Genomic DNA, 27,846 nt, shown 5'->3' on the forward strand with positions numbered 1-27,846 from the left:
ATTTGAATTAACAATTTAAAATATACTATTTATGTGCTTTCAACAATTGTAATATTTATGTTTTGTTGTAGGTTTTTAAATTAATCTAAATACTGGAAAATGCTTCATGAAGCATTTCTTCCTTCATATTTTTTTATAGAACCTACAAGGATAGAACTTACTCCCAAGAAGACCGAGTTAACAGTGGGAGAAAGCATTGTCCTCAACTGCAAAGCAATTCATGATGCCAGTTTGGATGTCTCTTTCTATTGGACTTTGAAGGGACAGCCTATTGATTTTGAGAAGGAACGTGGACATTTTGAAAGCATCAGGGCCGTAAGTGCAACATATTTTTATTTTTATATGTATCACAGATTTCAGTGGACAGCTTTTCCCAACTATGAAATTCAGATAAAAATAGAAAATAATTGACTCAAAATAATAGCTTTAGTCAGTACTTTAGAATTATAGCAAACATTCAAAATAATGATAATTACATAGGGACCCTAATGTGAAATAAATGATTTTTGCTTCCCCAATGGGTATATAAAACTTTCATTGGAAATTATTCAACATATTACCAGCTATCTTATATAATATTAACATTTCTTATCTTAGAACATGTACTAAAATACTAATGGAAAAATATATACATGAAATAGCCTTTACATCCTAGAAATTATAATTTTTTTAAAAATTGGATAATTGCTTTTAATATGAAGTTTTATCATAAATTTTGTTATCTTAATATCTTATACAGGCATTAAACTTATGCAATCATTAAACTTTTTTTTTTCATCCTGTCTATTATTTCTCTATGTCACAAACAACAAAATGGTTCAAGATGTTGCCTGCTCCAAGTTCTCCATAACTATTTGGGATGGTTGTCTAAATTGAACTTTAGTCATATACCCAAAATAGTCAGGACACTTCAGAGAGATAGGGTTAGCAGTAGAATTTAGCAGAAGCAGTTTATTCCTTCTCTAATTTTCTTTTAGTATTTACAGATACTATCGTAGTTTTCAAATGCCAATATAACATATCCTTAGTTTGCTTTGGATTTTTAAGAAATTTGATTATCTGTTCAATAGCATAAAATTCATATATTAGTTTATTTTTTTCAATTGTACTTTCCCTATATGATTCAATAGAAGGAAGCAACACCTTAGCATATTCATTTCACTGTGGTTCAACTTTTGGTCATGGAGTTATATATGAATAGAAAACTACCATTCAAGAGACCCAGTCAACTTTCAAAATTATAGGGGTTTAGTGCATAATGAACAGGACAGATCAATATTTGTGCTTTGTTAAATTACACTCGTGCTATTTGTCCTCTTCCTTTTCAATGAGCTATTAATTCCATAGACCAATGAATTCAATGTTATGCCATGAATCTCATGAAACTGAACCAGCAAAATTTGTCAGTATTGGACTGAAATTTTAAGTGTTAGTCTATCTGATTATAAAGATACTTTATATTAGGTGGCATGGGGATATAAAAGGGAAAACCTAAAGTCTTAAAGTTATGTGCACTTGCTCCTTGTTAACAGATATTCTATGAATTTTTAAATACCAATGAACTTTATGTTGCAATTATGCCAGTGCTGATTTTGCCCCTGTGATAGTCATGCAAGCCTAGCTTAATAGCCTACATTTGTGTCAATAAACACTTTGGAATCCCTTTAGAATTTTGTTTTTCAGGATAATAGTACCTGTCAGCTTAGGCTATTAATAAATACAGTCATTGTGTTTAGAGGAACATAATTTGATCATTTGACATGCAAATTCATATAGCTAGAAACCATGTTACTGTCAGCTTCTGATACACTGTGCAGTTGAAAAATAGAAGGGCAAGAACTTTTTATATTCTTGAGGAGAGAAAATAATTACCTATAAGAAAATTTGAGACTGATTTTGATCATTAAAATAATTGGATGAAATGTATATATCAAATCAAACATTAAGAAAACCTAGAAACTGGATTTAAATAGCATATGTAAAATCAAAATGAATATTGCCTGCCTATACAGTGTTAAATAAATTTTAGTAAAAACAAAAAAAGGCAGTGACTTTGGGTAGTTTTGTATAAATTATAAAAATGGTAGTTTGGGATTTTTTATCTTTCAACTCAATTGTTATTGTCCTTCCTATAACCCTACTAAGAGCTGAGTATATCCTCTACTCAGTTGTTAAATTGACCTTCTTAAATAATGAGTCTGATGGTGTCACCTCTATTCAATAACTTCTAATATTTTTCCATTAGCTACAAGATCAAATACAAAATCCTCTTTCATTTAAAATTTTAGAAACCTGGCCCTTTCCTACTTTTCAAATTCTCCACATAATCTAAGATCCAATAAAACTGATCTCTTTGTTTTTCCTTACTCAAGATGCTCTCTCCCAATTGATCATTTTCATGGCACCACCCTTCCACCATGTTTAGAATTCTTTCCCTCCTTTTCTCTGGATTATGGCTTCTCAGCTGCCTTTAAGACCCAGATAAGATCCCACCTTCTACAAAAAAAACTTTCTTTATCCTCCTTCATTCTAGTGTCTTCCCTCTGAATCTTTTCCAATTTCTCCTATCTATATTGTGTTTAAGCATAGTTGTTTGCATGTTACCTTCTCTATTAGACTGTGAGTTCCTTGAAATCAAGAGTTACTTTTGGCCTTTATTTGTTGTCTCAATTTTTAACACATAGCTGTCATATAGTAGAGTCTTCATAAATTTGTGTTGCTGGTTGTCTAAGACTGAAAGATGTTAATACTTGTCATCCTAACATATATTATTACATTTCATAAGAAATAATTCCATATTTCAATTGGAGATAATAATTAAGGACATATAAAACTCAGAAAATCATAGATAGCATTTTAAAATGTAAATTCTTAGGACTGTAGTAGTATGATAGGTTTTATACTTATTTTTTAGATTTGTACTTATTTGCTGTGGACCATGGTTGCACATGGTTCTGTAGACCAGGTTCTGTAGACCTGTTATGGTATCTTTAGATACCATAACATATATTCTATAAATATGGAATTATTTCTTATGAAATGTAATAATATATGTTAGGATGACAAGTATTAACAGTCTTTCAGTCTTAGACAACCAGCAACACAAATTTATGAAGACCCTACCATATGACAGCTATGTGTTAAAAATTGAGACAACAATAACTATTAAGGGAAAACCATTCACTCAGTATTCAAATGTCAATTCAATTTAGTCTGATCAGTTCTTGGAGAGTGATAAGAATTGACCAGAAAGTAGTCAGGTCTTGAGATTTTCATATATTTGAGTTTCATAGATAGTATAAATAGAACATGAGAAATAATGTTTTTAAGCTGATTTTCTGGCATGATATAGTCATAAATTTATCTCTTCATATCATTAATGCAAAAGAGATATTATTTTTTTTCAGTCAGTCAACAAAAATCTGTAAAGTGCATGCTTCTTGCTAAGAATTATGCTAAGTGCTGAGGACATGAAAAGTCCCTGTTCACAAGAAGCTCACAATCTAGCAAGGGAAAGAATATACAAGCAATTGTGTACAAACAGCTATATAAATAGGAAATGGGATAACTAGAAGATAAGGTAGAAAGGGAAGACAGTAGAACTAAGAGGGAATTGGAAAAGCTTTCTAAAAAAGATAAGTTTTTAACTGAATCTCAAAGAAAGCCAGGAAAACCAGGAACCAAGAAGATGTAGAGCGAGAGAATTTTAGAAAGACAGTGAAAATGATGGAAATCAGGAGATGGAGTGTCTTTTAAGAAAAACAGCAAGAAGGAAAGTAAATGGTTTTATGCATTTAGAAAACTATTCCACAGCTTGTATGTGTGTATATACACATCTATACATATGTATAAATGTGCATATATGTATATGTGTGTATAACATTACATAGTTGTTTATATTTGTCTCCTTCCTTAAACTATGAGCTCTTTGAGAACAGGAAGTGAGTTTTGGTTGTTTTGTTTTGTTTTTCCATTTCTCTTTATCCCCAGCACTAGCACCATGCCTGGCACATAATAGTCATCTCATAAATGATTGTTCATTGGCTGTAGATACAAAGAAAACAGCAAAATGATTCTTGCCCTCAAGGAGCTTAAATTCTAGCAGGGAGACAACATAAATATCTATAAATATAAACACAAATTCATTATATATACAAAAAGGACACAAAGTCATTTTAGGAAAGCAAGATCACTTTCTATAGTGACTTGAAAATCTTACAAGTGAAATAAGGCATGAAATGATTAGGAAACAGATTTGAAATACTTAAATAGATTTTTAATCTTATTATTATTAATAGGGGTGTTAACTTCAATGGTAAATATTACAACTTACACATAATAGCTACCCTGTCCTTTGTGCTTCTAACTTTCCTTCCTTTAAGTTTGTGACCAGGTATATGCCTTGATCAATGGTTATTTGACAAGAATTTCACAAAGTACCCACAGCCAAGTTAATGTTTATAGATTATCTAAAACCTCTGATTCTTAGCACCCTTAGCATTTCTGAGCATGAGACACTGTCATTACAGAGATGAAAGAATAATCCATAGTAGTTCTTAATAAATGCTTATTTCCTTTTTTTCCCTTTTCCTTCATTAGGGCTCAGTTTTATTATCTGTAAGATGAAAATCAGACTAAATAGATTCCAAAGTCTCTTTTATCCCTTTATTTTAGTATGAGAATGTGAAAATTACCTTTTAACTCTATCAATTAGATTTTTTTTCTTCATTTTCATCTGAAATCACTATTTTTCAAATAAAGCCAATTCAAAAATTGAAGATTGAACAGTGTTCAATTTGAACCATTCTGTTTGCCCAGTAGATGATAATGGCATGAAAATAAAATAAAATGAGAGGGATCCAGGTAAAGGTTGAACTCACAAAACCTCAAAAAGGAAGATCTACTTTAGGATTCTTAAATGTGACTAGAACTACTTTTTCTGTTTACCTTTGAAAATTATAATCTTTTATTTCTGTTGAAAATCTAATTGTAATTCTTCATGTCTCTGAACTTCAAACTGATTTTCTTTAGTGTATTCTTTTTGAATTACTTTTGAAGTTCCCCCAAAAGTTAAAGTTGACATGGAATGGAGAAGCTAGGTCCTTTGAAGATTTTGTCTACTGAATTAGCCACAGAATCTTAAGGGAACCTATATATAAGCCAGTCCATCCCCACCCTTCTTTCAGGCAGAAATTTTCTGTATAATAACCATCCAGACAAGCTGTCATCTAGCCTCTGATCATACAATTTCAGAGAAGTCACTACCTCAAGAGAAAACCCATTTCATTTGGAGGCAGCTGTAATTGTTAGAAAATTTTCCATTCTATGGAGTCATGATTTGTTTCTCTATTTTTATTTTTAGAATAAGGCTGGTGAATCTAACCCTTCTTGAGAGGCAGCCATAATGAATAGCTCCCTGTCATTAGAGGGCTTTAAAAAAAAACATTATATTTGTATCCTCTGTGCCTAGCACAATTCCCAGCATGTAACAGGTACTTAATAAATACTTGTTGATTGATTGGATTGATTAACTGCATGATAGCCGCAAGCTAATTTCCTGCTGAAACTCCTCTGACTGCCAAACAAATCTTAAAATCAGTGTTTACTCCCAGTGGTATCCCTGGTAAAAACTCATCACCATCCCTTTAGATACAACTCCTCTTCAGTCCGTGGTTCCTGACATGTCAACAAATTCCATTCTGTGAGCAGAACTTTATTTCTGCATATGTAATTCTCCATGTCTACTAAAGGATTATGTACAATTTCAAGTCTCCTGTTTCCCACTTCCCACTCTGCTCCAGTAAATTTGAGACAAAATCTGACTCTAGGCATGTCAAGCTTTATTCCAGAGAAAATGGCAATGGAATGTGAGAGGTAATGGAGGCACTATCCTTTTCAAAGCAAACAGGTTTTTAATTGAGGAGTCCTACCTTGTTAGAAACAGAAATCCACTTCTGATTCAATCACATTGTCTCTTGTTAAATATTTTACAAAACCCTAAATAAAAATATCCAAATAGGACAAGCTCAATTTCTATTCTATGATCATAATTATTACATTTCTTAATTTACTTCCTATGTCTTTATTTTCTTTCACCATTTACATAATATCATTTGTTTTTATTTCTTTTTCTAGTATTATCTCCTTTCCTTATTCCCACAGTTTTTATCTCTGTTGCAAGTTAGTGTATTTGTTTCTACTCTGATTTATTAATAATTTCAGATACAAGATATAACCCCATAATGTTTAGTCTATATTTAACTCTCCTTGCAAGGATTTTAATGTTCCTGATATAAATTGGCTGTTTAATTATCCTCTCCTAAGTTTTATAGAATCATCCTCTATATGAAGCTTTTCCTATTTTATCCATGTATTGATATTCTCTCTATTTTGAAATCAGTTTATATTAGAATCTCAGAATTACAATATATGTATTTTGTACTTATGTGCCTTTTATATCTCCTTCCTTATTCCCAATAGAAGAAAAGTTCCCTCAAGAGAATACTTTTATGTGTCCCTAACAGAACAGTCTTCTGTATCCAATTAAGTATTCAGTAAATATATATTGATATGAATGAGTTTAGGCAGTGAGATGTAAAACTGCCAGACTGACAAGAAAAGTTTCTCATCTTCATAATTAATTTTTCTAATTTGACTTCTAGTTTAAGTGTGGTCTCAAGCTTGTTCTAATTATAGAATGATATTAAATATTATAAAATTATAGAATGGAATATCTGCTTCTACCTTCCTTAGCTTTTCAAGTAATAATAATAACTCACATTCATGTAGGTAAAATAATTACTCTGGCCCCACTCTGGGTCAAGGCTGGTGGTATATTTTATATCCATGGGATTCTCTAACTAGTTGATGAGTCTTCCTTCTTTGTTACCATGTGAACTTCATTTAACTAATTAACTGAATTAGTTTTTACAAAAAGATTATATAACTTCAATATGGAACAAAAACTAACTTTCACCCTTATACCTAAATAACAAAGCAAAACAAAACAAACCCTCAAAAAATACTGGTTAATTCTGATTTTGAAAATAATGGGGGTAAAAGATCGCAACCCAGAATGTCCACACATGCCTCAATTCTCCATTCTCCTGGAAGCTGGTTTCCCAGCATTTTCTGCCTGGGTTATACCATTTTACATACTCTTTTTATGCAAACCCCCTAATACCTATATCACTTTAAAATTTAAAAAACATTTTATACATGTCATCTCGTTTGGTTTTCATGATGATCCTATGAAATAGGTGGTATTACATTATTCACGTCTTACAGATAAGAACTGAGACAGAGTGCCTGAGTTGCCCAATGTCACACAGTTGTAAAGTGTTTAAGGATTTCAACTCATTTTTCTGATTTCAATTCCAATACTCTATCCATTATACCACCTAGATGCCTTTAGTGTTTTGTTTAATATACCACAATACTTTCTTATTTCTCTTGTAAGATTCTAATAGCTAACCATTATTATTGTCTATTAAATGTTCTGCCAAAATTATTTACCTTTTAAAAAATAAAAAACTTTCCCCTCCAAATTTTGTATTATGACAATACTCAAATATTTGTAAATGGTATCATAAGCACAGTATATTTGCTTTTGAAAAAAATATTTCTAACAAGCTTTCTAAGCAAAGTATTACTGCAGTATCTGAAAACATCTTACCCTTGAATTTGTAACATTTAAATTTTTCTTCTTAGTATCAAAGCACTGATGTCAAATATACCTAAATACATACTGAACCTCAAAAGTGGAAGCATTTTTAATATAATATTACCTTAAAATCTCATTTCAAATTAAGTTTTTTTTAATTAACTAACCCCATTTCTTTCTCAAAATTACTTTTCATTTTTTCTCTAATATAGATAATTGCAATTATTAAAAGAGTTGTGTCAAGCAATTGGTAAACATAAAATTAATATATAAATGCTAGCTATTCTTAATACTTACATTTGAAATAACAATATTACCTTTTGTTTTGTTTTGTTTTCATCCATTTTTGTTTTTTACCAAACTTGTGATTCCCCTCAATAAAGAGAGGTCTTCCTCCTAAGGAACTTCTCCTAACAATCCAAACCAGCACCCTCCAAACCAGCACCCTCTCTGCAATGTTCACAGTTTTAGCAATGTATATTGGAAGCCTGTAAAGCTGAATTATTTACCAAGGGTTGAACAGCATTTAAACATTAAAGGTCTTGCTCTCTTAGTCATTAAGCATTAGATGAGAAACTTAAGCCCAAGTTTTATCTACTCTGAGGTCAGCTCTCTAGTCACAATGCAATAGTGAAGTTATTAAATTCCATTTCACCAACTGGTAAGCTAAACTATTTTTCCTAGTTATTGGGATGATGTCAGCTCTTTAAAAAGCAAATATGAATGCCTTACCAATAAGGATTTATGAAACAAGAGAATATTGATGGTGTCAGTATACTCTGATGAATAACATTGATGCAAACCATTCCCATAAACTTAGCCATCTGCTTCACACACCCTATAAAATAAACTCTGGTTAAAAATAAATGCACAACCCTAGGATAATGCAAAGTGTGTTTGAGTCGTGAGGTTTCTTTTCTTTAGTTAGACAACTATGTAAACTCTCTTTTCCTTTATCAACTTCATACCTTAGGGAAATATTGGGTTGGAATCTTACCCCATATAAGATCATATGATCAATGATTTAATGAATTTAATAAAAACTGTTTAAAAAATAAGAGGATGTCAGGAAGATGGCAGAATGAGCAGTTTGCATAGGAATAACCCTGTCTCTATCATACCAAATTATACCAGTCTCCAAATATACAAAATTCAGCAATGACAGAGAAAGTAAAAGAGACTGCCACAAAGCAATTGTTAAATTAAAAAAAGAACTGAAGACCAAATCACAAATTAAATAAGGTGAACAAAGTTAATAATAAATATAATAGTATAAATAAAAAGATCATTAAAACAAAGTTGAACTCTAAACAATAAGGAAACTATGAAAGTCCTTCAGAAATTAAGTAGTTCCTTCTTTCTTCATGTAAGAAAAATGAAGGGTTACTTGAACAAAATATTGAATTGTCAAAATATTGACATTGTCAAATGTCATTTCTGACTGCAAGATTTTGGTAAATTTTTTGTTTCATTTTTCTCTATCAAGGGACAGGGAGGAGAGAAGATGCACACCAAAATGAATATTATGTAAAGCCAAAAATCAATAATAAATATATTTTTAAAAAGAAAAATAATTTGAACATTCTTAAAAATAACTTCCTACTTGCTTGCCTCTTCAGCTGCTTTGTGGGTGTATTTTCCCAAAACTCACTCTGCTGTTGCTATTTTGCTTCTGTTTTACAATGCTTAAAGCTTTTTGTACTGATTTTATATTTTTCAGTCTTTTTAGGACTGTTTTATAGTGAATAGCAAATTGAAGATATTGCATTACTCTGTCTTTTACTATCGAATAGTAAAGAAGACAGGAAATGCTGAAAAGTGGGTTTGAACTCTTCTTGGAAGAATAGAGAAAATAATTACATTCTTCAACTAATTATTGTATATTCTCATTTCCCATATTCTCCATAGTATTTTATTTGGATAATTCTTTCTTTTTTAAATTAACATGACTGTTAAATTGAACTTAAAATGAGTCCAATTCACATAATAATCCACTAGACATCCAAAGCCTGACTATAACCAGTGGCTCTTTCCCCCACTTTAAAAATTATTGATAACCTAAGAAAATATAATCATTATATTCTAATGTGATTCTGGAAATGTTCAGTCTCCAATAGTCTTTATTCTTTTTGTTTCACCTAAAATTAGAAATGGGACATATGTCTATGAATGGTAAATAGAAAAGTTGAAAGTCAGCATGACAGAATGAGTAAAATGCTGGAATTGAAATCAGGAAAACCTGGTTTTGTAAACAGCATCTGATACTTAACTCCTTTAGCCTCAGTTTCCTAATATGTAAAATGGGAAAAGTAATAGCACCTACCTTATGGTGTTATGGGTGTCAAATGAAAAAATATATAAAGTACATGAAAAAATGAAAGCATTGGTGGGGAAGAGCAAGAAAAAGAGAAAAACAGAGAGCCTAAGAGAGAGACTGAGACCAAAACAAAGAGAGAGAGGGGGGTTGGGGGAATGGAATGGGGAAGGGAAAGAGAAAAAGGAAGAGGAAGAGGAGGAGGAGAAAGAGGAGAGAATTTTACATAAATTAGAAGGAATTGTAATAGCTAGACATAGATAACAACCATTTATAAATAATATCATTGTACTGAGAAAGATTCACCTTAACATTACTATAATTTGTTTTATGCTTGGCTATGTACTTCATGAAAATAATGATATAACAACATAATTTGAAAGGAGGTTATAAGGTTTAGATATTACATGCAAAAGGAGCTGTTCTCTTCACTTGTGGACAACTTTAATGGATGAAACTTTTATAATGTAAAATTATTTGAGGGTTGGATTTTTATAAAGCTATGTTTTTTTCTTCTTTAGTTCAATGTTTTAGAGAGCAATTTCAATATGAGTGTTGTAATCAGGCTGTCTACTTTTATTATTCCCTTAGTGATTTTTTTTAAAGTATCTTGAGAGAGGCCTTTATTCTTAAGTCACATCTTCACATTACTTCCAGTTTCTTTTGTCCTCTATTCTTATGCAGCTATTATATATTGAATGCTAGATCTTGTGCTGTAGGCTATCTAGCTTTTCAAAATATTCTTGTCTGCTTTCAGATACTGTTTTTGATCATATTCCAAAATCTCTGTGAATCTTATTAATTTCATATTAATAACTGAGCAGGTTGCTTCACACTGATGTCTCATTTCTTTATTTTCCCAAAGGAAAATTTTAGAAGCTTCTCTAATGACACTTTTTTTATTCATTTGCCTTGCTAATCCACCAATTTCCCTTCAAGAAAAGGAGAATAAGGCCAACTTACTGAACTCAGAAAGCATCAAACTCCTATCTCTACTGAGATAACTTGAGGCTTTGTGGAGTATTTAATCAATGTCTAATCTGTGAGTTCACAGTCCTGTCCTAGGATGAATGTATTCATCTCCACAGAACCCCAATAACCAAACCAGGGTAGTCCACTTAAAACAAATCTAATTTCACATAATATTGCTTTAGGTGAAATATTGTTTAAATGAGCTATGTGGAAATTGCCCATGAGAGCTGCCTAAATAGCTGTCATTACTCAGAGTTTTTGTGATGGCAAGATATACATTCCTAGCAAAGGTAATGTTTTCAGATTTTTCCAAAATAAATATAGAGACATGTTGTTTATTAGCTTTACATAAATATGTGTTTCATATGAATTTATTTGCTGCTTAGGGTTTTCTGAAGGTTATTTGCCATAGAAATTAATTCATATAAATAATCATGACCTAATATTCAGTATTCATGGACTGCTTCCTTAATTTGGAAACAATTTTTAGAATACAAAGTAATTAGAAAAACAAATACTAAAATTTAACACTCATTTTATCTTCTAAACCCACCCTTTGGATATCCCTTACATTTTCTTTCACCTCTCCCCCAAATATGTACATCAAGGAACTTTAAATAGGTATAGTGTTTTAACATGCTGAGACTTTTGCATTCATTTTTGGGACAGAAATAAGTTTGTAGAGAGGGCTAAGGAAAGCTGAAGTTAGGAAGTGAGGCAGGAAGAAATGCATGAGTTTCTAACTGGATATGTCTTTAGCAGCAAGACATACTCTTGGAATTAATTTTCAATTGAATTCAACTTGAGTTCATTAATAAAGGTTATTCAACCAAAACTAGTACAATGTTAGATGGTGATTTGACTAAAAGAACTGAAAAATAACCTTTAAATTATACTGTTTCTCCTTATATCCGTTCATGCAAATACCATAAAACTAAAAATTCTTTATTATAGGGAATGACATTAACAATGAAAGGAAATAGTTCTACTAAATATTACAGGGATTATTATGAAAGGAAAATTTGCGGGAACTCCAAGAGTTACTACTTGATTTTTTGTTATTGTACTTTTTGTTGTTCTCATGAAGTCATTTCAGTTGACCTTATTTTGTGGTTTTCTTGGTAAAAATTCAGGAATGATTTGTCATTTCCCTATCCAGCTCATTTTACAGATAAGGAACTGAGGCAAACGGGGTTAAATGACTTGCCCAGCATCTCAACAAGTAATATGTGTCTGAGATTGGATTTGAACTCATGAGGATGTCTTCCTAATTTTAAGTCTAGTGCTATATCCACTGCACCATCTGACTGCTGATTGTTATATTTTATACCATGAATATACATGTTTATGTATGCATGTATGTGCATATATATATATATATATATATGTGTGTGTGTGTGTGTGTGTGTGTGTATGCATTGCCTACATATACAATTAGAGTTTGTAATATTTATTAAAGTTTTTGATGGTATAAACATTTTTGCTTTCCATGGAAATATTACCATTTACTTTCTTTAATTATTGATAGTTGCCAGGAGTTCATTGATTCTGCAATTATTGTTAGAACCATGTAGATTCTCTGTTTTGAACATGTCACTTTAAACAACCATTCTCTGAACCCTTTTGATAAATATCTCTCTGCTGGCTTCAAATTAGCTTCAGGAGATATCAGGAGATTTAAGTGTATTCAATAGGGATATTTCCATTGGCTGCTGAGAATGTTATTATTTTTGAGACTCTTTTTCATATTTCCCAAAAAGCAGGATTACAAAATCTAAGAGTTGAGATCATTTATGTCTAACTAAGTATGAATTTCCTGTAGAATATTGAATACTTCAATGGCAGAGAGTTTACTTCCTGAAGAAGCATCCTGGACGTCATAAGAAAGAAATATCTATTTGTCAGGCTTAGATTATCAAGAAGGAACTCCTGTTCCATTGTCAGTCAACAGTCAGCAAGTATTGATTAAGCAACTATTATGTGCCAAATATTGTGCTAAGTGCTGAAGTTAGCAAGAAAGGCCAAAAACAATCCTTGCTTTTAAGGAACTCACAGTCTAATGGGGAGACAACTTGTAAACAATTATGTACAAATAAGACATGTGCAAGATAAACTGTAGACAAATCAACAAAGAGGAAGCGCTAGTATTAAAGGGGAGTGGGGAAAAGTCCTTAATAAGATAAGATTTTAGCTGAAAGTTGAAGAATGGCAAGAAGTTCAGGAGACAAAGAAGAGGGGAGTGAAATCTAAACACTGAGAACAGCCAGTAAAAATGCACAATTGAGAGATGGAATCTTATATAAGGAAAAGCAAAGAGAGCAGCATGACTGGGTTATATATCAAGGTGGCAAGGAGGGAGAGGGGGAGTGAGGTATAAAAAGACAGGAAACATAGGAAAAAGCCAAGTTTATGAAGGGCTTTGAATACCAAACTGAGGATTTTATGTACAATCCTATGGATAAGAGGAAGCCACTGGAGTTTATTGAATAAGAGGGTGATTATTAGTGGAAAAAGACTTGAGGCAAAGAGATTAACCAACAGTTTGGGGTGTTAATCCATTGTGGATTGAAAGTACTAAAAAAGAATCAAAACTATGTTGTCTGTGACAAATGAACTTTATTTTCTATGTGATTATATTCTAGACTTTCCAAATCAAACAAAAGATTGTCATATAATATGTTGTCGGATAGACAAAGAACATACTAATACTATTTTTAAAATGATTAAATGCATAAATCTAAAAACCAACACAGGATGCTTCTATCTATCCAGGCTGGCTCAGTTGCTTGGATTTGATTGAGATCATTCTCACTGGACTGATTCTTTTTTAGTACTTTCAATCAAAATAGTACAGTTGATTTTATGTTATGGCTACAGTCATAATTCTATTGTATTTGGCCATATTTTAGTTGAAAAAAAGATGATTTTATGAAATTTCTGTCATATCCCTTGATGCAAAGACAATTTATTCAGTTATTTCAATCATGTTCAACTTTTTGTGACCTCATTTAACATTTTCTTGGCAAAGATACTAGAATGATTTGCCATTTCTTTCTCTGGATCATTTTACAGATGAGGAAAATAAGGCAAACAGAGTTAAATGACTTCCCCAGTGTCACACAGACACTAAATATGTGAAGCCCAATTTGAACGCAGGAAGATGATGCTTCCTGACCCCAGATCCATTGCTTTATCCACTGAGTCACCTAGCTGTCCATAATACGTTTCGATATTGCCAAAAGTGAAAAGGTTATATACTGAAAATTATGTTCAAATTTGAAATATTTGGAAAAGATACTAAAATATTCTCTCCACCTGTCTTTTCTGAAATATAACAAATACAAAATGGCTGATGGCTAACATTTCAGTTCTCTGTATGTATCAATGTTCAATTTTATGTATCTCTAGAAAAATATTCTCATTATACTATGATGTGTGTAAATGTATATATTTGTATATATACATACACATATATGCATATTCACCATAAACATAAAATTATTTAAGCAAATTGTATATACATATGTATGGGCACTTGTATATGTAATTCTTGATATACAGTGAAAACTCTTAAAATGTATTTTTGGAAAATTAACTTAAGAGCTACTAAAATAAACTTGCATTTGCATCTGAATTAAACATTAAATATATTTTGCAACAAAGAATTTAATCAAAGAAATATGTAAGACAAAACAAGCACAAATAGAATTTAGGACATAGGATGATCAGAATGTACCCATGTCAAAATATTTGTAAAATAAATCAAAGTCTAGTTTTAAAGGAATTTATCATTTAAGAAAGCAATTATACAGCCTTAGAGAAAGAAAAAGTTACATTCATATCGTTTTTTAGAGCATTTCAAAACTCTGATGTTCCTCATACAGTGAACCAGGGGACATAATTCCTGTTTCTATGAATTACTACATTCACCACAGTTCTTTTAAGAGACAGCAAAGGGTGACATAGTAAAAGATGTGAATTCCTCTCCTGTGCCAACAGAATTTACTAGAGATTTAGAAGAAAAAAGCTTTCCATAGATATTTGAAGGTTAAAAGGAAGATGCTTGATCTATGTTGACTTTCACATGCAGACTATGAATGAGGTTATCATGGTGATATCTAAAATTTGGCTAGACCAGGAAAAGCCTTTGAACTCAAAGGTAAAAACAATTCTACTGGTGAATATAGTGGGATCCAGTTGACCATTATTCAGTTTGAATAACTAGTAAAATTTAAGAAGCTAGTCAGAGATAATACCATCAAAATTTAAAGATTGAAGGAATTCACATACAAATAGTGGTTTTCTAAGTCCTGGGCTATGGAATCAACCCATACAAAAAGTCATGAATGTAACAAAAGAGCATAACATATATAAAAACATATATAACATATATTAAGTGCTATATGAAAAGAATGTATTATAACTATTATAAGTCTTCAAAAAAGTCATCTAGGAGTTTCTATATTCTATTACCTGTAATCTTAAAAAATACAAAGGGATAAAAGATCTATTATGTATATAAATTGCACATAGTACTTGATTTTCCTGTTGTATGACCTGTAAAGGAAGCATGGTTTAATCGATCAAAAGCTATTCTCAAAGCCAGGAAGAGAAGATCTACATTCAACCCCCACTTGCTATACATGCTTGCTATATGACCCTGACCCTGCACAACTCATTTAACCTCTCCATACCCTAGACAACAACCTAATATTTAAGATTGCAGTGTATATACTAATCTATAATAGTAGAAGGATTTCCCTATATCAATGATATGCTAGGTCCAATCTCAATTCGAGTCATCTGAGTACATATCCTATTTGCCAGAAGTTAAATCAAATATAGTAATAACTCACTTATTTGAAAGTCAGGTTTCTGAACATATTAAGCATTAAGAAGGAAAAAAGGAAAGGGATGAGGAGAAAGATAGCAATATAGACAATAGTAAATGTTGGATCCTCAATATATATCGGGAAGAAAGGGATATTTCCATTGGCTAGCAGTAACTATAAAAGCAAATTTCATTGTTCCAAAAGTTAAGAAAGTAAAAAGAAAAGAAAATCAAAAGAAAGAATAAGGAGAAAATAGGAGTAAAATAAGAATTTACCAAAAGCAGTGGATGATAGAAGTGTTGACAAAGATTAGAAGCAGTGACAGAGAGGGTGAGTAGCAGTCATTACTATGAAAGCTATGATAAATGACATTATAAAAGAGAACCTGACATAAGGAGACAAAAAATTAGAACTCTGCAGTATAGGGAGAAAAGAATTCTTCTGTGCATACCTATTGTTTTCAAATTAAAAAATTAGCTCACTGTCTATTGGGGCTCTAGATGGAGAAATGAAATGAACAGGGTAAATGGTAAGCAAAGAAACTAAGCCCTATTCATTATGATGGCCTCTGAACACATCATTCTATTTAGTTAGAGTCACCAAAAAGGCAAGTCAATCAGTCATTGGTGGGAATATCCACCTCAGACCCTTGACAAATTAAACTGAAACACAGCTAAGTATTGTAGTCCCTATAATATGTGTTTAATACATATAACAGAATCTAAACTTATTCAAATATTTATTGAAGGTCTACTCATTTCAAGGTAAGGTATTATTCACTGGTGAAAAAGGTAAGTAAGCAGAGGATAGATCACAAATTGAAAAGAAAATGCCCCTGTTACCACTGAGCTCACAATCTAAAAACAGAAAATGACATACATGTAAATATCATGTTTTCTTAAACAGTTAAATGAAGAAGTGAAGTACAAAATGTTATGAAAAATCTAAGATCCAAGATAATTGGGATTATTTTTACTTGGGAGGAATCAAAGGCTTCATGTAAAAGATGATTTTTGACCAGTACTTTGAAATTAAGGTAGAATTTTGATAAATTAACAATGAATGGAGAGTATATTCTACGCACATATAAAAGTCTGAACAAAAAGAAAGTTAAAAAAAAAAAACCAGGACCACCACCATCCTAACAAAAATAGAAAAAGATCATTTTTTTTTTGATAGAGAAGGAAATTAATAATATATAAGGTGAGATAAGGGTGATTGTGGTAGTGGGGAGCTATATTATGAAAGACTTTGAATTTAGACTGTATTCGGCCAGTTGTGGAAGGCCATTCAATGTTTTTCAACAGAGTAATGATATGATTAAAGCTATACTTTTGGTATACTTTTGGAAACAATATGATGGATAGATTGGAGAGGGAAAAGATAAGAAAAAGAAAACAGTTAGAAGGCAAGGATACTAGTCTACAAAAGATCTAATCAGGCAAAGAGCCAAATTATAAAAAATTATGTTTACCTCCAAGAATAAAATGGACAACAACATCATACTTTGAAACAGGAAAACTAAGAATAATTTTTGCAAATTTGTGTTCTGTGCTTTAAAAAATCTTTATTGACTGACAATGTTTACAAGCTTCCTTTTTCAGACCTATAATGAGAATAATCATTACTTCCTTTTATTCATCTATTCAAAAAAGATTTGTCAAATACAATGTACAAGGCAGTGTGCTAGGCTATGAGTGAAATACAGATAGAAATAAGTCATAATCTCTCCCCTCAAGAAGATTGCAATCTAACAGAGGAAATGAAACATGTCCATAAATAAGTAAATGGATGGAATGAAATAATCTAGACTGCTATAGGAAACTTCAGGTTAAGAAACTCCCTCTAGCAAAGAAAGTCAACACTTTGTACACAGCTTATATTTTTCGTGAACTTCCTGAGTCATTTAGAGTTTCAGTAATTTGCCCAGAATCACACAAACGTGTATGTCAGAGGTAACACTTAAATGTAGCTCTTACTGACTCCAAAACCAGTACCATATCCACTATCCTATGCTACTTTTTAACGTAGTTATTAAAATACTCATAGACACATAGACAAGTGACTAATAAAGGATTTTAATAGTAGCATAGGAAAAATTCTTATTTGCTAAAGCAAGCCCTCTTTCCTCAGATCAAGAACTCTTTGTGCCTATGAGTTATTTAGTTCTTAGTCTGTTCTGTATCGCACAATATAATACATTTCTAAGTGGGAAGCAGCTGAAACCTCCAAATCTAGAAGTCTTTGACACTGACTTCTTACCTAGAGACCAGACTCTCAACAGCTGAACGTTTGACAGGATTCTTAACAGCTGATTTCCTGAGAACAGAATCTCTGATAAGGAACTTTCAAAGATGTCACATAATTATTTTGTTGCTTATAGAGTAAAAGCTGATATAAATAGGCAAAGCAATTTTGGAGATTGTTTTGCTTTCTTTTCTTTTCTGATTGGTTCTGTCATTTCTTTGAACTTTCATTGTAAAATCAGTTCAAAACCAAAAACTAGAATGCTGAGAGCAAGTTAGTCAATTGGAGTTCAGTGACAGAGCCCATCCTGAGGATGCAGGGCTAGTGATTGGTACTATTTTTATCATCTTTCATTTTGGCAAGATCATCTCATTGTTGTTTTTTTAGCCAGACAAAATTAAGTGATTTGCCCAGTGTCACACAATTAGTTTTAGTTTTAGTCAATGGACTAGATAATATTCAAAATGTGAGTCATCATTACAGAAGAAATTAAACTAAAAATATGTATATAAATGCACAAACATAAGGATTTCAATCTTATAAACATTAAAGAGAATACGTTTGCATTTAGCCCTCAACAGAATGATACTAAAAAGTCACCAAACACAAAAATCAATAGATTTTCAGTTGTCCTTTTCATTTCCATCCAAATAGCTGGTCCATCACTATCCAAATGACTTAGTTCATCAAGTGATATCCTCCCACTTAATCTCATTAACTTTGGGATTCAGTCTGCAATTTGGATGCTCCATCTGATTTCTAAGCTTGCTACACACTCTGTCCAGGTTTATTTTCTAGATGGTTTGCTTACTTGCTTGATAGATAGTCTCAAATACATTTGCATTAAATATGCCCGGAATTCTCCTAAAAATAAAATGGGAAGGAGGGATTAGAAATAACTGTAACTTTCAGAAGTATCTTCTTCTGATTACATTTTATAGACTTCAAGTCAAATTTTACCCAAAAGACTATCCATCAGTTCTTGATTGCTACAAGATACCACTTCACAACCAGTAGAAATAGAAAAAGTAGACCAGAGGTCAGAAAAATTATCTTAATGTAGTTTGTTTTAGTCAAGTGTACGTGATTTCAGTAATTTAAAAGTTCTCTTCACAAAAGCAGAAAGCAAATTAAATATATTTTATTACTTGGTCTTAAAGACATAATCCTGGGGATTAAAGTAACTTTGCCATAGTTAAATAAGGCAGCAAGTATCTAGAAGTAAAATTCAAATATGACGACTCCAACTCCAGCACTTTGCCTACTATGCCACATTGCCTTTTCTTTATGTGGTATTAATGAAGAATGGGTTCATGTTTTGAACAATGCTTTCAAATCAAAGGACATTGATAATACAGAGATGCTATTTTTTTTAGAGAGAGGAAAATCACTTTAGAAATTACTTTTTTAGTGTTTTGAAGACAGATAGGTGGTACAATGGATAGAGGATCACATGTGAAATCACAAGGACTCCTCTCTCTGAGTTCAAATCTGTCCTCAGGCACTTAGTAGTTATGTGCCCTTGGGCAAGTCACCCAATCCTGTTTACCTCAGTTTCTTCATATTTAACATGAGCTGGAGAAGGAAATAGCAAACTCTTTCAGTGTCTTTGCCAAGAAAACCTCAAAAAGGGGTCACACAGAATGAGCCACAACTAAAATAACTGATCAACAACAAGCCTTTTGAAGTTTCAGTGTTAGCCTTTCTCCCAAACCCCAATTCTACAGTCAAAAAGCTTACTTGAAACTTTCTAATTGGATTTCTTCCCATCATTTAAATTTAACATTGATAAACTTGATTTATCTTTACCTCAAAACAGATGCTTATCAAAGAATTCCAATACCCAGATCTTATTTTATTCATCAAGGTTACAACTATCCTCCAAGTCAGTCACCTGTGCTCACAATCTAATCTTAACTCCTTATGCTCTTATTCACCCGACATATCAAATCTGTTCTCAGATCTTGTCTTGTATATATCCCTTTCTCTTCACTCACACACTTATCACCTTTGTAAGAGGGCTTTTTCTTCTCTCACATGGACTGTAACAATAATTTTCCAATTGGTCTTCCTGCCTCAGGTTCTTTCTCACTTCAATTTATCTTTCACTCAGCTACCAAGATCACTTACTTATTTACTCATTCATTCATTCATTTATCTATCTATCTATCTATCTATCTATTTATTCGTTTGTTTAAAACTAAATACAAAATAAGAAAAAACACAATAGAAAAATAAAGACAGAAAAACAAAACAAAAAATTGTCATGCCTAGCAGAACACCAGGGAGGATTCAAAATATATAACAAAAAATTTCCATTTCAAGAAATAATTTATAATAATAGAAGAAATTATATTCATAACTATCCATCTTTTCTTTGCTTACCTTGTAAGTTATTCTTTGTTCTCTGCTAAATGTTTTTTGCTTAATTCTTTTTTTCCCATTTTACCCACCACCTCCCCTAAGCAAACTATAATTAAGCACAGTTATATTAATATACCATACTATATATGTAAATATATACACATGTATGTATATACATACATACACACATATATGCATTTACACATGAAGACACATCTAAAATAATATTAATATGACTGACATGTAATATACATTTCTTTCTAAATCAAATCTTTAAGTTTGAGATCAATGATTACTAGCTCTATTTTTGTTTTTATAATAAATTTTATGCCTGATACTTCTTAAGTGTTTGTATCTACATCTCATTCTTATAGGATAATTACTGTTTTTATCTTTTCCTAAACAGTTTTGCTTTTTAGAATCAGATTGTAATGCCGGAGAAACTGAGGCAGGAGAGAGATTAGAGAGTTTTTAATATTTTATTAATGGGAGAGTAAGATTGACTGGACAGGACTCTCGTCTCAGATTATCTAGTCAGACAGAGATAAGTATACTGGGACCAAGGAATCCATATTGGTCCCAGGGCTGGAGGACCCAAAGAATCCAGCGTCCAGCATACAGCTGCCAGATGTCATTCTCCAGCAATGAATGAAGAAACCCCAACTTCTTAAATACCTTTTTGGAGACAAAGAAGAGAAAGGGAGGGAAGGTTTTTTTATCAGGGAGGGGAAGCCATAAAACCTAAAAATTCCAGAAACAAAGAAGTAAAGATATCATGGGTTGATCTTGGAATATTCTAAAGGAATATTGTAAATCCCTAAAAGAATCAGGAGATCTACTCTTTTATCTTGCTAATTTATAACCCGAGAGCGAATAATCCTTAGTTTTACTGGGTCAGAGACAGAACAGTTAAGGAAACTGAGACAGGGAAACTGAGTCAGGACAGTTAAAGAAAACTGTGGCATAACAAGATCATACTCAGCTCTGCCCCAATCTTTCTTTTGAACTATACAATTACAGATGTCAATCATAAACATATAGTTTATATTTCCATATAAAAAACAATTTGTCCTTGTTGAATCTCTTGGAATTAATCTTTGATATTGGCTGTGTGGGTCAGAAACCATTAATAAAACAACTGAATAGATCTCTAGAAGCAAAGCAAAGTTTATATATGTTCTCGAGAATGGCTGTCCCACCCATGGAGCAGACAATCGAAGGGAGGAGGCACCATAGAGGGTAGGGTCGGCGCTTTTATCCCTAACGCAAATTCCCCCTCCCACCACTGACCCTCATCCTTATTGGCTGAGGATCTTACATTCTAAACGTGGGAACTATCCAAGAAATTGAACTTGACCAACAAGTACATAGTTGCCCATGTTTGGCTGAAATAGAGAGGATAACAAGAAGGGGACTTAAGTATGCCCTTGGGGGATAACAGGGAAGGGATAGCAGGAAGAGACTTTAAGTATGTCCTTAAGATAGCAGGGAGGAGACACTTTAAGTATGCCCTTGACTTAAAGTCCTTCAGGCCTACTCAAACTTTGAAATAGATGAAGCCTTACTCGATTTTCACAACTGTCTTGAAAGATCTCATTTTATCTTGTTCATTGGCCTTATATGTTAAGTTTTCTATTGAGTTCAGTTTTTGGTTGAGACAAGTCCTGAAAAATCTGCAAGTATGGTGAATGTTCATTTTTTTCATTCAACATTATGATTAGTTTTGTTAGATATGATATTTTTGGACACAGGTCTACTTCTTTAGATTATATTAGTCTATGACTTGAGTTCTTTTATTGTAGTTGCTAACAAATCCTGTACAATTCTAATAGTATTGCCAGCATATTTGACTTTTTGCTTGTTTCTTATAAAATTTTCTCTTTGATCTGGGTGTTTTGTTTTGTTTTGTTTGAAATTTAGGCTTTCCTATGTGTTTTCCTTATAGCATCTCTTTAAGGGGATGGAATACAAGAAATAATCAAAGGAAGTTTTCCAGAATAACTTTCTTTGATTATTTCTTATATTGTGTCAAAGTTCTTTTTTTTTTGGCCCCAGCGTTCAGGTAGTGCAATTATTCTTATGTTTTTTTCTTCTTGATGTTCTCTAGATCTGTGTTTTTCTTATGTTTCACATTCTGTTCTATTTTTTCACTCTTTATATTTTGTTTTGTTATTTATTGGTCTTTCAAACAATTATTTTCTTCCTTAAGATACTCTATCTTCTTTCCTAGTTGGTTAACTTTTTTCCCCTAATCTTTTTTATTTTTCTTGGATTTTTAAAATTTTTCCTCAATATCTCTCATTTGATTTTTAAAGTTTTTTTTTTCAGTTATTCTATAAATTTTTTTCTAGGCAAATAATCATTTAACATTACTCTTTAGGATAGAAAAGGCTTTTTTCCCTCACTGTCCTCTTTTGATGATGAACACCATTCTTTTCTATTTCCATAGTAAGTTTCTATAGTTGAGTTCTTTCTTCTTTGCCTGACTTTTTTTTTAAAAATGAGAACAACTAGTATAAGCATCTCTAATTCTAGGGTGGGGAGTATGATGTCTCTGCCTTCACTTTAGCTCTCCATTCTGATCTGTAACCACAAATCAAAAACTTCTAGGATTAAATATAAAATCCTCTGGCTAGCATATAAATCCACTTACAACCTGATCTGGTCCTATATTTCTAATATTGTTATACTCTTCTAGTCTTATATTATACCCACAAACCTAAAATCTAATGTCATCATCTGTCTTAATATTCCTAGCAGAAGTCTCTTTATCCCTATAAGACATAGTTCAAAATCTACCTTCTTCAAGAGAAGTTTTCACAGATATGTATGTGTGTGTACATACACATAGAAACCCACAAACATGCCTATATAGAGATATATCTATAACCTATGTCTGTATACTGTGTATATATCTTAATATGTACTCAGGTATATTTATATGATAGAATTTATTCTGTCCTTGTGGTATAGGAACATTTTTTCTGTGTTTCTCTAATTTTATCATAATTCCTGACACTTAGTAAGTATTTAGTAAATATTTATTGACTGACAAATTGTGTTTAAGCCTTCAAGTACCATCCAAATTTAGGTGTCATGGCTCATTCAAAACACACACTCATGCAAAAACATAATACATATTTTCAATGTCTGTGCTTTCAAGGATTACTGAGGTGTATGTGATACTTTGAAGGAACCTACCACAAAACTCTTTTATCATCCCACTCCACTTCTAGATCCCTTCTCCTTTGTTTTCACTGCTCACCACTGCCCTTATCATGATCATCCCTTTCTGATTAGTGATCTCCATCTCCCATTTTTCCTCTTTCCTCCTTGTTCCCTCCCTTACTCTCCCTTTCAATTTTTCACTTCTAGTTTTCTAAATTTTTCTGGTTTTGCATAAAAAAGAGTGACCTTTTTCTTCTCCTCAACAAAGAGCAAAAAGAGTCCCTTTATTCAAAGGAAGAAGGTATACAAAAAAAGACTCGACTGGTGCCAATTGTATTTCTTTGTTCTTAACATTTGTAAGAATACTTTGATTTTCTGTCTAATACCCTAAAGTTTTCACTGAAATTCTTTGAAGTCTCTTGGACTTGACTAATTCAAGACCAAGTTGCTATCCCATTGACACAAGAAGCCAAATAGGTATATCAGGATGGGTGTATTAGAGAAATTTATCAATGTGGTTGACGTGAAAAAGTTATGGGCAATCAGCTCAGAGGATAGTTGTTTTTTGTTTTTTAACATCCCTGATATTTTTCAATTATTGCAGTATTTTTCAAGCATCTATTGTATCTACTATGAGGGAATGTTCAGATCATAACAATATTTTCAAGTTAACAAACTTAAATTTTTCGTCTTTTAAATGTGTTACAAATTATATCATTTTAATAGCAAATCATTGAACCTTTCTGGAAGGCCTGGCCTTAGGGACTGGTGTAGGGGAAAGGAAGGATGGAAAAGGAAGGGAATTCCTTTAATTCATTAGTTGGTATCTTGTGAAGAATGAATTATTGACTTTGCTTTTGTAGATAGCCCAAATCTGCTGTATATTTACCTACTCTTTAGCAAAGGAGACCTTGCCTAATGAATTTTCAGAGACTGCATAATTTCTTCCTTTTTTTTAATAAGAGGAATTCTTGATCAATTATGCTTTTAAAAACTAAATTCCAAATCACTATCAGTTCATATTAAGCACTGGAATCTTTTTTCTCTTATGCCTGTCTACCTAACATTTTATGTCTTCAAAGTGTTATTGGATACATTTTATATCTAATGTAATAAATACATGTAACTGGGATTTGATGCTTGTTTCTTTTTGCTGCAATTATAATAATGATTCTTTCCATTTCTGAAAACATGCCCAGTTTTTTAGTTTATGCAGAATGAATATCCACTTACCGCTAAAGAGACTATAATAACTCATAATCATGAATCCAGCTTTATTTAGATGAGGATTTTAACAACTCTTTAGCAAGAAAAGCAGGAAGTCACCATTTCTGCTTCTCTTTCCCTACAATTTCAGCACATAGTACATGCAGTTATTCTCTGAGGAGAGAAGGAAATGTTCACTGATTGTAATCAAATATTGAAGTATTGCCATGAGTTTGTCAATAATATTAGTCATACTCAATAGCTATGTTTCATAATTTGATATTTAGTTTTGTGCTAGGCAATATAAATGGGGCATAATTTGTAGAACTGATTTGCAACCATTTTCACTTTCTGTGTAGGGTACTCTTTTTCTTTTGGCTTTAGTCAAGTGTGGTGCATCCTGAAAATTAAATAAATCTTTAGTAATGTTACAAAAGTTACAAAAATCCACTTGGCTTCTTCTCCCTGGTTCGTTCACTCAAGCAGAGTCCTAATATTTATGAGAACAACACACTTCGGTTCTCTTGTAGTGATGATTCTTTTCCCATTAGCTTCTTATCTCAGGCATGCTTTGTGCACAGCCCTACCAAAGGAGACAAAAGAAAGGTTACTCCTTACCCTGAACAAATTTCCTATTAGTAAAGAATTATATTGTATGGAATGTGGAAGGTGAGATGAGAGCTCACACAAACTAGGGCAGGATGGATGATCTGGACTTTGCCCAAGAGTTCAGGAAATTAGAGGATATTAATAGAATTTGCATTCTTTCATGAGATTGGGGGAAAAAAATTGAGTTGTGTATCTCGATAGCAAAAATAACAAAGATAGAAAACTGCTAGAAGACTCCAATTTCCACTGAATTAGTCCAAATTCCAGTTAGTTAATAATCAGTTTAGTCCTATTAGTGCTCTTTCTGAAGTATGATGGAAAACTTAATTTATATTCTGAAGGTATATGTTCAGATCTTGGTTCTTCTGCTTAATACTTGTATAAACTCAGGAAAATCTCATAACTTATCTAAGCCTCACTTCCCTCATCTATAATATTGGGATGAACTACTTGCCCTATTCTCCTTACAGGATTTTTTAGAGGATCAGATAAGAACGTGTTTATAAATTGTTTTGAAAACAATAATAATAAAAAAAAAACATTATTAGTATTTGTTCCCTTTATCTCTTTCCCCAAATCTACCAGAAAAGTAAATTACTTTATAAATTTATTAAATTTACTTTAGTTTGCTATATTTCAAAAAATACAATAAAGACAATGCTGAAGAAACAAATAATAGGAAATTATTACTGTGGATTGGGAGTAGGCAAGGATGTCATCATGGAGGTGTTGAATGTTGACCTATGTAAAATCATTCCTTGACCTTATTCTGACACACACACAAGTCTTATAAGCCTTAAGAAGTAGAATAGTCAAAAGATGATCAGATAAAGTCCAGTATCATAGTTTCCAAAACCATAATGGATATCAGAAAAGCCAACTGGAGAGAAATTGAGAAATAATAGACCTGAAAATAGGCATTTACCAACTATTATATGGAAAGTGACAGTTTATATTAGGCAAGCTAGAAAGAACAATAACTTAGTTAATTTTCCTATGGTTGGCTGTTGGAGTAGTACTTAGAATGTAAGGGGAAAAAAAATGAGTGGATGAAATGTTTCTTTATTCACCTTGACACACTGTAGACTATCCTTACTTTTTGTATTTATTAGCTTTTATTGAAAATACAAATTGTTTTTGTCTTCCAACTGAAGTGAAAAGACCTAATCTTGTCTGAGGCAGCAAAAAGTTCTAGTGGTAGTCACTGTTAAAGTTAAACAGGATCATTCATGTTTATGCAAAAGATAAAGGGACTATCAGATTCAAAAGTCAAAATAAGAGATTCAACTCAGCTTCCTTCACAATTCTTAAGGGATTGAGCCAGTGCAAATGTACTTTCTTGATATAGATGTGATAGAAAACTCATAGAATGTTAGGAATGACAGAAATCTTAAAAATTCACTTAGTCCCAAATTTCTTAAACTTCTTCAACCAAAGCTACATGTGGACACCAAAAAGAGCATAAGAGAGGCCAGAGGTAGTGTGATGGTGATTAAGGCCAAGAGATGCAGCCTCTCTAGTGTGTATGTTACTTCTGCCAATATAATTAAATTCAAAGGCCAATATGATTAAATTTATACTTATCCCAGGATGCATTTTAATGGACACCTCTGGAACTTGAGATAGGTACAGAGAAATTTAGCATAATAGACAATTAATTTTTTAAAATTCCAAGTATATTATTGAAGTAAATTTTTATTTTCAATATAATCTTTCTGTGTGCTTTAAAATATTGAAGGAGAGAGAATCAGAAATGCATGATGGAAAATAAGATATCTTTTGTTTGCTTCTAGGACTTCATTAATTCTCTGTGTGTCTGTCTGTTTCTCTCTCTTTCTCTCTCTCTCTCTGTCTCTGTCTCTCTCTCTATTTCTCTCTCTGTCTCTCTCAGTATAGACATAGAATTCTTAATGGGCTTGTGGTTTTTTTTAAATTTTTGATAACTGCATTTCTTTTTCCCCCTAATTTTTCGACATTTGTATTTAAAGTTCTGAGTTCCAAATTCTATTTCTTTCTTCCTTTCTCCCAACCTCTCCAGAATAGTAAGCAACCAGATTATACATGTGCAATTTTATAAATCATTTTCATATTAGGCATTTTGTACTCAAAAAAGAGAAAGAAAAATTAAAGGAAAAAGTGAAAAAATAGCATACTTCAGTCTATTTTCAATCATTATCAGTTCTTTTCCTGAAGATGGATGAATAGTAAGCCTTATCATTAGTCCTTTGAGATTGTCTTGGATCAGTGTATTGCTGAAAGTAGCTAAGTCCTTCAAAGTTTTTCATCAAAAAATATTGCTATTACTGTGTACAATGTTCTCCCAGTTCTGTTCACTTCACTATTTATCAGTTCATCAGTTCATGTAAGTCTTTCCAGGTTTTTCCAAAATCATCTTACTTGTCATTTCTTATCACACAATAATATCCCATTTACAATCATATACTACAGTTAATTTAGTTATTCCCTCAGTT

At 32.0% G+C, this 27,846-nt stretch overlaps 1 protein-coding gene across 1 annotated transcript in view; it reads left to right on the top strand.

The window, feature by feature from the left end:
* Positions 1–27,846, top strand: part of CNTN5 (contactin 5) — an 853,760-nt gene that overhangs the window by 693,793 nt on the left and 132,121 nt on the right. The window contains exon 12 of the mRNA XM_051986848.1: positions 140–315. Within this exon, the coding sequence (XP_051842808.1) occupies positions 140–315 (176 nt within the window). The remainder of the gene's footprint in view (positions 1–139; positions 316–27,846) is intronic.

This window comes from Antechinus flavipes, chromosome 3 (assembly GCF_016432865.1).
Source record: "Antechinus flavipes isolate AdamAnt ecotype Samford, QLD, Australia chromosome 3, AdamAnt_v2, whole genome shotgun sequence".
Lineage (NCBI taxonomy): Eukaryota > Metazoa > Chordata > Mammalia > Dasyuromorphia > Dasyuridae > Antechinus > Antechinus flavipes.